General features: G+C 34.4%; 2 protein-coding genes across 2 annotated transcripts in view; one reads left to right on the top strand and one right to left on the bottom strand.

Moving 5' to 3' along the window:
- Nucleotides 1-988: 988 nt before the first annotated feature.
- Nucleotides 989-8200, bottom strand: LOC138331426 (large ribosomal subunit protein uL18m-like). Its single transcript, XM_069279030.1, has 6 exons — nucleotides 8042-8200; nucleotides 5728-5812; nucleotides 5326-5403; nucleotides 4100-4213; nucleotides 3405-3525; nucleotides 989-1194 (listed from the first exon to the last, which is right to left on the bottom strand). Exons 1-6 carry the CDS (start codon nucleotides 8112-8114, stop codon nucleotides 1042-1044), a joined length of 624 nt encoding a protein of 207 aa, XP_069135131.1. The 5' UTR covers nucleotides 8115-8200; the 3' UTR covers nucleotides 989-1041.
- Nucleotides 8201-8366: 166 nt separating this feature from the next.
- Nucleotides 8367-13378, top strand: part of LOC138331424 (notchless protein homolog 1-like) — an 88862-nt gene continuing 83850 nt past the window's right edge. Inside the window, exons 1-7 of the mRNA XM_069279028.1 lie at nucleotides 8367-8467; nucleotides 9420-9579; nucleotides 9950-10170; nucleotides 10893-10972; nucleotides 11668-11744; nucleotides 12636-12733; nucleotides 13237-13273. Coding sequence (XP_069135129.1) covers nucleotides 8463-8467; nucleotides 9420-9579; nucleotides 9950-10170; nucleotides 10893-10972; nucleotides 11668-11744; nucleotides 12636-12733; nucleotides 13237-13273 — 678 coding nt within the window. The 5' untranslated portion in view covers nucleotides 8367-8462. The remainder of the gene's footprint in view (nucleotides 8468-9419; nucleotides 9580-9949; nucleotides 10171-10892; nucleotides 10973-11667; nucleotides 11745-12635; nucleotides 12734-13236; nucleotides 13274-13378) is intronic.

The following is a 13378-nucleotide window of genomic DNA, read 5'->3' on the forward strand; positions in this document are numbered from 1 at the left end:
AATTATGTAAGATTCTTTCATTAAGACCTGTTATGCAGGAAAATTACAAAAGATTCTTTCTTGAAGTTCTGTAATGTAGGGAATTTACATAGATTCTTTCCTTTAAATTTAAAGTGAAGGGATGCTGATAAAACTTTACCTAAAGCATAAAGTCACACTGCACGGTCATGTGGTGGTGTCAATAATTTGTCTCCAATATTGGATGTTGTACCATCCTCGATACTCTAGGGGTTACTAAGCCTGTAGTTGTATCCACCCTCGGAATATCTCGTAGTGAAACTGAAGGCAGCAGAAAAAGGTAAATTGATCCTTTGATATACATCAAAAGAATCTAGTAACGGTACAATGGTTGACTGTGTGGCTTTTAAGTTGGGCGTCGCTCTCTCTGTAATCTTCAAAGGAAGTCTTTGCAGACCTATAATTGGTTATTTTTTAGCCCACCATCTTACTCAAATTGCCTTTTGTCCTTGGTCCGTCCATAAACAATGCTTATTACCACTATTTCTCAGAATGTTCTGAAGGGTTCGGTCTCAAATTTCATTTATAAGTTCCTCTTGGGCTCTAGTTGGGCATATTGCATTTTTGGACCAATCAGTCAACAAGATGGCAGACCGGCCACCATCTTGGATTTTAGTATTTGAAGTTTGTTACTGCTATTTCTGAGAAATTACTTAGGAATCTGTCTCAAATTTCATATGTAAGTTTCACTTGGGTTCTAGTTGTGCATATTGCATTTTAGGAGACATTGGTCCTCAATATGGCCGACTGGTCGCAATCTTGGATTTCGATAGTAAAGTTTGAAAAGCAGAGAAAAGATCCTTTTTTCATTGTCAGACATAGATCATTCTTTGGTTGGCGACAAGATCACTCCGGGATCTCTTGTTTTCTCCTGAACAGCCTTCAGTATTACTATGGATATAACGTTAGTGATAGTAACACCTGGAGTATTGAGGATGATGTACCAAAAGGACTTAAAGAAGACAGAAAATGTAGTATCTACAATTTAATATTACACATAAATTTTACATCAGAAATGACATCTCACACCACTTGATAATCATCTTGGTATTTTTTCCGTTCGGCGTATCTATTTTGTTTACTATAGTCTATACCCGGGCGGTATGTTGGCTTAATCACATCGGGTTCTGTTAATTCCAAGTTCATCTTTTCCAATCCGTCGATAAAAGCTTGGTTCTGAAAAAGGTTGAAAATAAAGTTTCATGAAATCATCAGATGCCTGGTATGTGGATATCTTGAGTGTGAAAGTCAAAACCAACAAGACTTAATACTTCAAACATTTAGAGTTAAGAATTTTATACATGTATTTTGTATTTATGACATAATCTGTCTGACACCTATTTTTATATTTTTGTATATGTCAATAGTGTATTATAACTTACAGCACTTTTTTTGTTGGAATCACTGTGACGTCAATATATAAACATTAAAGACGCTCCACCGCCGACAGAACATAAATAGCATTCATCATTAGAACAATAATTGGTATTTAATCTTGTGTATATATGTCTAATTAGCACAAAAAATAATATAAGATAATATATTTTGCCTTAGGTGCATGTGCAATCAGCACTTAATTCGATTTAGGATATAGTGCCACCGATTTTTTTCGGTATGGCCATTCCAATTTAATGTCTCGTTCGTCGGATTTCCCGCTCCTATTTTCCGAAAATGAAATAAAAATGAAATAATTTTTTTACCGCTCCTCATTTTTTTGTCCGGGAATCTGACGAACCCGGGCAAATTTTCATAGGGTTCATTTTTACTAGTCACCATTTCCACAAGCGTCTTGCAAACCTTTACAACAACAGAAATGTCAAGTTTTTCCGCCACCACGTGCAGAGTGGTACTGCGAGGTAGAGACTGAGGGACGCATACTTTTTAATAGGACGTGTCCCCATTTCAGTCTGTTTTTGCCAATGTCTGCAACTCTTTTAAAAGACTTTGTGTTCGATCTCACTCTAAAAATGGCGACCATGACAGGTGATTTGACTGGCCGACTTACGAACGAATAACGGTAATCAAGCATGTCCATTATTTGAAGGCAATCTCTAGCTTAATTAATTAACACATCAGTTGCCTTATATCTTAAGAACTGGCCAGTGTGAATTTTGACACGTGGCCCACGTAGTTTGCATTTGCAAACATGTTTTGACTGCATGACTTAGTAACAGCTAGCTAGGTGACGATTCGTCTGCTATTCGGTCAAATTAACATCGGTAGTAAATTACACATTTTACTGAGATTCAAACTTCGTGTTACTTTCTACGGCAATATAACATACATTTGCCTTCATGTTTGCGTTTCGTGAGAAAATCATAAATAATAAATAGTCAGTTCCACACAATATTATGTGACAACTAAGAAAGAATGTACATGTCAGATGAGGTTATATTGGTTTAAAATATTTTCCATTAATGCTAATCCCTGATTGTTTCTATTAGTTTGTTGGTTTCTGCTGATAGCTCTGTCAACAGCAAATTACTTATTGAAATTATTGACAAAAAGTTAAACTTTCTTGACTATTTCCTTTTAGGTATTAAACATTGCTATTCAATGTTAAAATTGTCAAGATTTGTCTTAAAATTGAAATACATGTATGCCATGCATTGAAAGCATTTTGTGTAATAGCATATGTTCAATAGCTGCGCAAATACCTTAACATTAGACTTCTTTTTTTTTACATCTTTGATACAGTTATGAATGTTGAAAACACTGAAGAAAACAGCAAAACTCATATTTTAACATAAAAACTCTGTTATTAATAGTAATTGTTACTTCAAGAAATAAACATAAAAGTCTAATAAAAAATACTGTGAAAATATTCGCTCGCTCCAATTTTTTCCGCTTTCAAAATATTTTTAGAATTAAAAAAATTTTGCTCGCTCGCTCCTATTTTAAAATCCCAAAATCTGAAGAACAAGAAATCAAATTGGAATGGCCTATGCAATTAATCATTTTTTAGATTTTCAACTTGAAGTAAAATTAGAAGCTCAAATCTTTCAATGGTGGTAATAGTGTTAAGTAAGTAACTTTTGTAACTGAACAAAATTACTAAATCGTCTGCTCCTGTTTTTGATAGTGAAAAAATACCAATTGTCAGCGGTGGAGCATCTTAAAACAATAATGTGATATCAAAATTTAAGAAGTCATAACAAATGGTGGCATTCTCTATGATTTTTTAATCGTGTTTAAACGTTAAAATCCTTCAAAATTAAGGTTGTTATGTGATAAAAAGTAAATTGTGTTCATTTCTTATGGATTTTCATAAAACTTGTCTTGAAGTTTCAAGGCTCGCAAAAATAAAAGCTTTTTTGACTTGTTTCATAAAATCTCATATAAAGTATCAACCACTATTCATAGTTTCGTGACAGAAGTTGACCTACCAATGGAGAGATTTCACCCTCAGGAGGCTCAAAGTCGACATGTGTAATACCAGCCTCGAGACAACGCTGAGCGATCACCTGACCAAGGTAATAAGCTCGAGTCACTCTGTTACACCTGGACCTGCAATATAAACGAACCAATTGTATATATTGGATGTTATTTATTTTTATTGAGATCCCAAACGACGTGGGTAAAGTACAATTTACAGTCAAGTAGTCCCACCTTCCGGTGATTATGACGTCATCATCTGACGTTAGTTTGGTGACGTCATAATCACCGGAAGGTGGGACTAATCGACGGTAAATTGTACTTTACCCACATTGTTTTGGGATCTCGAAACTCCCGTATTAAAGCACACCAATTCCTGATAATGTCAATATTTCAAACGTACTAATAAAAATTTTAAGCACCATTGACTTTTATAGGTATACCATATTCAAGAGGCATCAAAAAACAATGATAAAGCTAAAGGTTTGTGCAGGTTGCTTCCCCTTCATGGAATTATCCTAAATTCTTTATCCTAAATTCTTTCTGCTTACCAACAGCCATCAAATTAATAATGATGCAATGAATTATTTATGTTATAAGGTAATGAAATTTCTAAAGAATCAGAAGTTCTCCATTTTCAAACATCCATTTCTTCCTTTAATGCCTAACCAACAATGTTATGTCCAACTACGATAAGTTGACTTACCCTGAGAAAGTTTTCTTCATTTCTGGACTGTCTGTTGACACTTTGATGGTGAATGTACCACTGGAGTGTTGAACTATTGCAGTAGTTTTTCTGTTTGCAATTCTTAAACTTAATCTACAAAAGATGAAAACAATTATTTTCTACAAATCTGATAAAGTCAATCACATAACAAATGGTCTGTAAAGGGTATGTTTCGATAAACTGAATGCTGTAGAAATGACATTCATAATTAAAAGGGACAATTCAGTGATGTAGTTCTGTTACATAACCACAGAGCAAAACATGACATAAATGTATTGTTCTACATTCCTTATGAAACATGACAAGAAATAGTGACAAATTCCACAGCATTGTTAAGTATTTTGATTAACACCGTTGAAATTCCAAATCGTTGATCCATACGATTTTAAAAGCAGGTACAACATATGAACATGCATCTAATAATGTTAACACAACTGTAAGAGTGACTTGATTAGTTCTAGACAAAAAATTCTTTACTACATCGGCAAGGTTCAGGGTTCGGCATACAAGACTATGTGTAATGGCGATTGAAAATTTCACATACATTTGACTACAGTGGGCTTTTCTGACATATCACAGTAAAACCAACTGATCTAATTTCCATATTAAAACTGGTTTGTTTCTGAAATATGTGCAAGTTTTAATGTACTCTTAGACTGAATTGTCCCTTTAACAGTTATCAATTTTAGCACTTGAAGTTTTTGCACCAGCTCTTTGTGGATTTTTTGTTAATACATCAATCGCTACAAATGTGAAATTTTACTTTGCCATGCACATGCCTTGTCCAAAATCGATTACATGTCAGTCAACATGTGTCAAAGGAAATATGTTTACCGCAGTTTTTCCTATTCAAGCTTTATGGACATTCCCTCAAAAAAATAATCCATTAACCATATTATGATAACAAGAGTCTGTTGAGAAATGTCCATATTTCATACACAAAATGTAGTATTGTTCATGTGTATATCTTTGACCACTGTAAGTAGAAAAGTTACTCGGTAATCTGATCGGACTAGACTCAGAATCTGTGTCCAATCAAAATATTTGATGTTTAGTCAATTTTGAAGAATCTTATCGGATTTTCTGTTTTTCCGATCAGAACCCAATTCTGGATTTTGTTCTGGAACCTTCTACAGTCAAGATAACCAGTGTCCCCTTTTTCCAGATATCCTGGACCATTAAAAAAGTCTAGGTATATAACTTACTGATGGTAGAACTTCCTTGCTCCTTGTTGGAACTGCCATCCTTCTGTCTTCTTTGCCAGGGCCATCTTTTCCAAATTCCTGTTTATTTATAATATATGATAAATGGTTTATACTTCTAACATAATTATCTGTTTATATTGATTTGCAGGTAGCAGTCATCCTTTGATTTAGAGAAATCACAATAAAGACTTCTGACAATGGAAATTGTCAAATTCAATGATCAATTCCTATTCCAAAATATTGTAAAAATTCTTAAAAAATGCCCACACTGCTTAATTCCTTTAACCAGGTAATTCACCTCCTTGAAAACATACACATGTAGGTCTAATGTGTTAGCACAGTGATCAAACCTTTAGGATCCTGGTAACCAACATTAATATCCAAAACGATCAGGCTATTTACCTTGGGTTTCTGTTCCTAAATTCCGGGTTAATTTTATAGTCTGCATTTGGAGATGAGTTCTTGACAGACGTAGAACAAGTCCTCACTACAAAAAAAAAAAAAAAAAAAAAAAAATTAGATATATGAAAAAACCTTCATTAAAATTTTATGATCTCACTCTCACTCAGTTGTAAGCTACAAATAAGATATGTATTTATATAAAGTAGAACCTAGCTGCAATGATGATGTAGCTCTGAACACCGTATGGAAGATTTCTGACAGCTGGGAACAAAGTGGAGACAGGCTATAATTATTCATTCCAAGCAGGAGCATACCTTATCTATGTACATGCACCAACCAATTTTATCTGTTTAAAGTTGCTTACAAATGGAGCTTCATCCTCGATACTCCAGAGGCTCCGATCACTTCTGTTTGCAGACATGTGATTGGTTCAGATTTGTTCCCCTGAGCTGCCTTCAGTTTTACTATGAGATAGTCCAGGGATGTAGAGATTGTAAGTGATCGGAACCCCTGGAGTATCAATGCAAGGATGATGGGGCTTATGATGAAGAGATGTTTGTATGATAAACAGTTAGGGCTGTGGATTGTCTAACATGTGGCGATCTGATCCGATCCACGATCAATCTGATTAAAATAAAGATCCCCATTATACACTACGTATAATGGGGATCTGTATTTGAATCAGATTGATCCACGATTCAGGGCTGACGATTCATCAGTTAGATACATTCATACAAGCAAAAGATTCAAATGAAATAAAACTGTTTTCATTGATAAATCAATAATGGTCTTATTTAATTGATAAATGTTTGATTGATAATAAAACCATTTTTAGCAGTTTTACATTCCTTATCATTAAGCAATAGGGTTACAGGTAAAGTACAGCAGGATTCAGTCACTGTAACTGTAAAAAAAAATCAAACCATTTGAATTTTGAAATGACGTCATCTCAAAAATACTACTGCACATCAATTACGACATGAATCAAAAGTCAAACCATCTGTGAACTGGTAAACTGTATATAAATTATCATGGTAAGGCATAAATCCAATCTGATTAAAATACAGATCCCCATTATACACTACATTATCACCATATCAAAACATTTTCATTATTACTTTTATTTTGGTCAACTACAGAAAAACATTGAGATTAAGAAAAAAATGTTTAAATCTGTAGGAGTAGTTACAATTTAATTTGGTTCTAGGCCTTTAGTTTTTATTTTTAATCAGGTGATTTATGATTTTGACTCATAATTAGCCTACCTTTCGTTTTTGACATGGGGTTCACATATACAGTACTCAGTACTCAGTACAACATTGCAAAGAAGCCTGGATACGAAAATAACATGTTGCTAGCTTTACTTCACGCAGCTCTTGTGTACTTTCGGTCTACTTCAAAGTAGTACTTCAAAAATATTGATGATATTCAGACTTCAAAGTTCAGTGTACATTCCTTTACATTTTTGAGCTATGACAGCATTAAAGAAGGTATTATTTTTTGCTTTTGAAAGATCGCGATCCACAAATATCAGGAGTAACGAATATTCGTATCCGATCTTTCTCAATAATTCTTGAATACTCGAGTACTCGGATACTTGTTACAGCCCTATAAACAGTTATACTTGGTAAATCATATGAATTAATTACAAAAGATAACATTGAATACTATTTATGGTTATAATTTGCACATTTCCATCAATGTTGTTGATTTGTTTGTCGGTGATGCATTGGTACGTTTGTGAAATTATATATTTGGTAATCGTTTCATGTAGAAGATAAAGATGATAAAAGCTTTTTTTGATATTTTGTTAAAATATTCCAATTTACTTCTACTTCTACCCGTTATCGACCTACTTCAACATGGTGAAGATTATGTCGAGTGGTTGTGGAGCATGAAATGTGGGAACTGGAAATTAATATTTGTGTTTTGAGATTGCGGATTTGAATGAGGGTACAGTTTCAGAAGATATAATTTGTGTGGGGAGGTGGTTCCATTCTTTAATTGTTCTTGGGGGGGGGGAAGATTCTTTTCTGGAAGTTGTTCTGCATGATGTTAGTTTGAATGATAAGTAATTTAATTGATGTACAAAAAAAATCCCTTTAGTTAAAGGTTTCAATAATCTTAAATCTGACAGAAAATATGCCCAGAATAAAGAGTCGATCAAGATTTGAAAGTTCTGTAGTTGACTGTGTTGGTCGGTCAAGTAGTGATCTGTCAAAACTGGAGATGCTTTGTTAGTTGCTATATGAACTCAACTAAAGTTTATTCTCACTTAACAATTATCAAAAGTTATTGTAGAGTGCATACAAACCATTTCTACATAAACACGTTAAAGCTCCAGTTGAAAAGGGAAACTGTAGCCTTCCTCCAAGTATCAAAGCCATAATGTAACGGATTGTAACAACTGCAAGATAAAAATTGATTCTGCCCTTGGATTTCTCTCGGCGCTCAAACGCTTGTAAAAGGACAAGAAAGTCAAGCTTTCAATGGACTTGATTAATGGGTAGTCTTTATTTCATTTTACGAAAAAGTTATTTCGGTATCAAAGTTAATTTAATTTCTATCTATTATTAATAATATATTTTATGTATTAATAAAATTATATTCATCAACCCATGTTTACAAAAATAAATATGTTTCTAATTTAAGATACTCTTAAATAATAACTGCTCCCTAAATCTCAACCGGAAGCACATGGTAAAACATTTTGAAGAAACGTCAACAGAGAAATCATGAGGTAATCATTATAATCTGAGTGTTGTCATTGTTTCGGGTCATGTTTTACGATTAAGTGGATACATAATGACACACATCGAACCATTTGGTTAATTATGTGTTGTGTATGATATAATCGAACGACCATTTATTGATTGTCTGCAGGTAGAACATGTGTCTAGATCTTGACTCTTGCACAACTGTATGCTGTTTACATTTAGTTGTGTGTATTTTCACTCTTTTGTATGAGAATAAATGGTTACCTTTGACTTGGTATATTGAGGTGCCAAACTTGTCTTTCTATATTAAATGTAAATGATTCTGTAACAGGAGAGGAGAAAATTTAGCGACCAGACCGGGATTCAAACCTGGGACCCTCCGAACACTAGCCGAGTGCTCTACCGACTGAGCTACCTGGTCACCGATAATCGACCCAGTCCGATCCCGCTACACTCCTCCCTCCTTTCTCGAAGTCTTCGTCAAGAAAGACATACAAGACCATTCCAAACAATAAGACTGTGGGTTAATATTTGGGTGCCAATTCTGTAACAGGAGAGGAGAAAATGTAGCGGCCAGACCCGGGTTCGAACCTGGGACCCTCCGAACACTAGCCGAGTGCTCTACCGACTGAGCTACCTGGTCACCGATGATCGACCCAGTCCACTTCCGCTACAATTCTTTACCTGTTTGAATTAAAATACATTTACCTTCTTTTTGTATATTTCAATTTACATTGTCAAATTAAAGACTCATAGAGTGTCTTAAAGTTAAATAAGATTTTAAAACCGGAACTGTTCAATCAAAAAAATCCACTGCATAAATTTTTTCATTCAGCATCTTCATGTATATCATCCTTTAGCTAAAACCAGGTAGTCAATGAATTCGTTATACTGATGCACTCTTCACTTTTTGATGTACATGCAGTAACAATGAAAAGAAGTTTCAGATATATATATATATTTACTATTGTACAGTGACAATGAAAACTCTGGTGAAGCAGAAGGCGATACAGGACAGAGAATCCTCGCTCAGTTTAAGAGTGAGACAGGTGAAGTTGCTGGCAGCTCGTTTGATTTACCTGTAGACATAACACCTGAGAAGCTACAACTCATCTGCAACGCTATCCTAAATAATGTGAGTGGTTTAATTTGAAGATCAAGATCAGAAACATTCTTGATTCTTCTATAATATTTGTTGATTTAAAATGTTTTAATTCGTTGTGTTCATTGTACATTATGTATAACTTATATTTGATCAGCAAATGTACTAAATATCATGTATTTACATGTATTAATGCATCTTTAACATATAAAAGTGAATTTCTGCATGTACAGCAGAGCCAATAAAAATGTCAAGGTCAATTACACTGAGAGGATCCATAATCACCAGATCACAAGTAAGGTTATTTAGGGATAATTAAAGATATATTCTCTTTGGAAGAGACATTTCTGAATAAGGAAGAATATTCTAGTAACTTATCATATTTATTTATTTCCCTCCACAGACAGAAACTGTTCCCTATTCCTTTTTCGTCAATGATACAGAGATAACCACATCACTGTCCAGTACCTTGGATAAAGATGCCCTTGAGGATACAGAAAAAGTACTGGACATTGTGTATCAGCCGCAGGCTATATTCAGAGTCCGAGCGGTCACTCGCTGTACTAGCACCATTGCTGGACATGCTGAGGCGGTCATCGCAGTATCCTTTAGTCCTGATGGCAGGTGAGATAGTATTATGTTACGTCTCAAGCCTCAGTTTCATCAACTTTCTTTAACATTAAGGGAATTCTTTATCTTAAAACATATGGCTATGGTGTCATCTTTAGTTTTTGTCAGTGCTTTGTTTGGACTACCCATTATTGTCAAAGAACTTGGTCCTCTGTAGATTAGTACACCTGTAATTGTTATTTATCTGTGTAGGTTTCACAAAGTCTCACTCTATCTTTCACTGTAAGATTAGTTTCTGGATCTGTAAATTAGTTTCAACTAATCTATAGACAGGAAAACTAATGTATAGTGAAAAGTGTACTAATCTACAGACAGAACAAGAACATGTACTAAGTTATTAAATAGACCACATAAAGGACTGGTGACAACAGAAGATGACATCATAGTCATGTATTTAATGTATAGAGACACATCTGCTGTAAAACACACCAGGTTTTATTTTGTTAGCATATTTATGGTGAATTATCTTGAGCCAAATGCTTTTCTTAAGAACAATAAGCAAATCATCACCAAAAAACAAAAAATGTGAATTAGCAGAATTGTATCGGTATCTAAAAAAAATATGCAGAAATATACTTGAACAGTTGAATGAGAGCAATCTTTCTGGTCAGAGTGATGTTTTGAATAATCAAGTTTTAGGCGACATATGTTGCATTTGTATGTAAATCACATGTACAATAGAGAAAAACTGATATTGAATTTTGTGATTATTGTAGATATTTGGCAAGTGGGTCTGGGGACACAACGGTCAGATTCTGGGACATCAACACAGAATCCCCACAGTACACATGTAAAGGTGAGGCTGAAGGTTTCAGGATTATGTAACGAAAGCCTGAGCCTAGATGTAATGAAAGAAGTTATTAAAAACCAAGCTGTCCACATTTGTTTGTTGTAATAAAATGCTGCCTTCAGTAAAGCTATGCTTATTTAAACAAATAAGTGGGAAAAAACTGACGAAACTATCTAAAGTAATTGAAACTGAGGGGTTTACTAAGCCATACTTGCATCATTTGTAAGGATAGATGTATGCTATTACCAAAAATTGTAACGATTTCACAAAATTACCGGGAGAAAGCTTTCGCGTTATTTATTTCTAACAAGCCATTCTTGTATTTAGATAATATGACTTTGAAAAAGTCACTCAGCAGTTTGATAAGCTATCATAACAGGCGCCAGTTTGGTTGTTGGTATTTGTTGTTTTCTAGCATATAGTTGGATTGGCCAAGGGAGACAACTTCAGATTTATATTGCTTCAATTATCTTGATATATTTCATGAATGAACAATGCATCAATACATAACTCTCCGATCCAAAATAATTGATACATCAGCAAATTTTTACACTTCTTTCCATAATGATTATTAAAAGTGAAGATGTATTAGAAATATTTGAATGTGACATAATGACATAACAGATATCTCAGGATAAACTTTTTGCCATATTTCGATGCCTTTAGCTTTGTGTAAACTTTACCTCAACATTTGTCCACAGGTCATAAACACTGGGTGTTGTGTATAGCATGGTCCCCAGGCGGGAACAAACTGGCATCCGGCTGTAAAAACAGTCAGGTAAGTCGTTTTATTCTACCATTATTCAGAGAAATCATGAAGTTGTCTACTGTCCGCAGTGGCCGGGTGGTTTAGATGTCTCAACATATGACCACAAGCCCTCCACCTCTGGGCCATGAGTTAGTATTCCAAGTGGGGCAGTTGCCAGGAACTGACCACTGGTCGGTGTTTTTCTCCAGGTTCTTCGGCTTTCCTCCACCATCAAACCTGGCACGTCCATACATGACCCTGGCTGTTAATAGGATGTTAAAGTAACTAAACCCAAACTCCATTCTTCAGAAAAATCAGGAAGATAAAGAGGCTGTAGTGGTCAAGCTCTTTTCCAATGGATCAATAGTTCAATATCTAATCGCAAAGTCACCATGTGCTTGATGTTGGTTGGTGATTTTTCCCAAAGTAATCCATCTTTGTGATACCTCTGCCACCTAATTGGAATGTGTTCTTGATAAACAATAGCTGTTAAAAGGATGTAAAACAAAGAAAACAGAGTATTTAGATATTTTCTTTGATCAGATTTTGTTTTGTCAAATTAGATCAGACATGATTACTTGTTTAGTTTCAAAGATATTATTCAATCCAAAGAATAATTTTCACACTAATGTGATCACTTTAAGAAGATTTTTATAGTCTGAATGACTCAGATAAATGAGTATGTGTGGTAGCAATGTAAAAATATGGTTCATAGCCTAAATGGCAGCTCTGACTGTTCACTTCCAAGAAAGAAATTTTCTAGTTGCAACTGGCCCAACAGCCCAAGAGGATATTTTGTTAAATTTTTTCTTTTGAAAGCTCAGAGGCTACTACATAGCTGTGATATAGGGGTATAGAGAACTGTATTAAACTTGTGTATTAATCATTGTTAGTGTTAAAATGATGATGTACTGTTTCCAGGTTTGTCTATGGGACCCTGGTACTGGGAAACAGCTAGGAAACACACTAGTAGGACACAAACAATGGATTACATGGCTGTGCTGGAAACCTTTACACTTGTGAGTTGATGTAAAACTTTACACTTGTGAGTTCATGTAAACCATTACACTTGTGAGTTCATGTGAACCATTACACTTGTGAGTTCATGTAAACCTTTACACCTGTGAGTTCAGGTAAACCATTACACTTGTGAGTTCATGTAATCATAAACCAAATTATTTTGCAGTGAACCCTTTGCGTAATATCATTCCAAATGTTACAAAGAATTTTAATTCCAAAATACAAGAAAATTACTGGCATCTTTGTAAGTTGATTTACAGTGATTTAGTATAAGTTCAAAAGTTGAATTGATAGTATTTCAATTCAAAATTTAAATGTGAAATCTAGAAATATAAGTTCTCTAGCTATGGAGGAGACAACACTTAACAAGTCTTAGACTTTGCTTACCCATGTTATTTTGTGCAACAACTGAATTGAACCCAACACTAAGATGGTATATGGTTTTGACTGAGATTTTTTTTGTCATGCTCACATTGTTGATTATGTTCTTAATTTGTTTCAGAGATCCTGAAAGTCGATTCTTAGCTAGTGCTTCAAAGGTAGAGTGTTAATTTCTTCTGATTAGAAATTATAACCATTTCAAATTGTAAAGATAAGCAATATAAAGTCAGATGTAACTAGAAGAAAAAAATAGCAAATGAATG

This window comes from Argopecten irradians, chromosome 9 (genome assembly GCF_041381155.1).
Source record: "Argopecten irradians isolate NY chromosome 9, Ai_NY, whole genome shotgun sequence".
Lineage (NCBI taxonomy): Eukaryota > Metazoa > Mollusca > Bivalvia > Pectinida > Pectinidae > Argopecten > Argopecten irradians.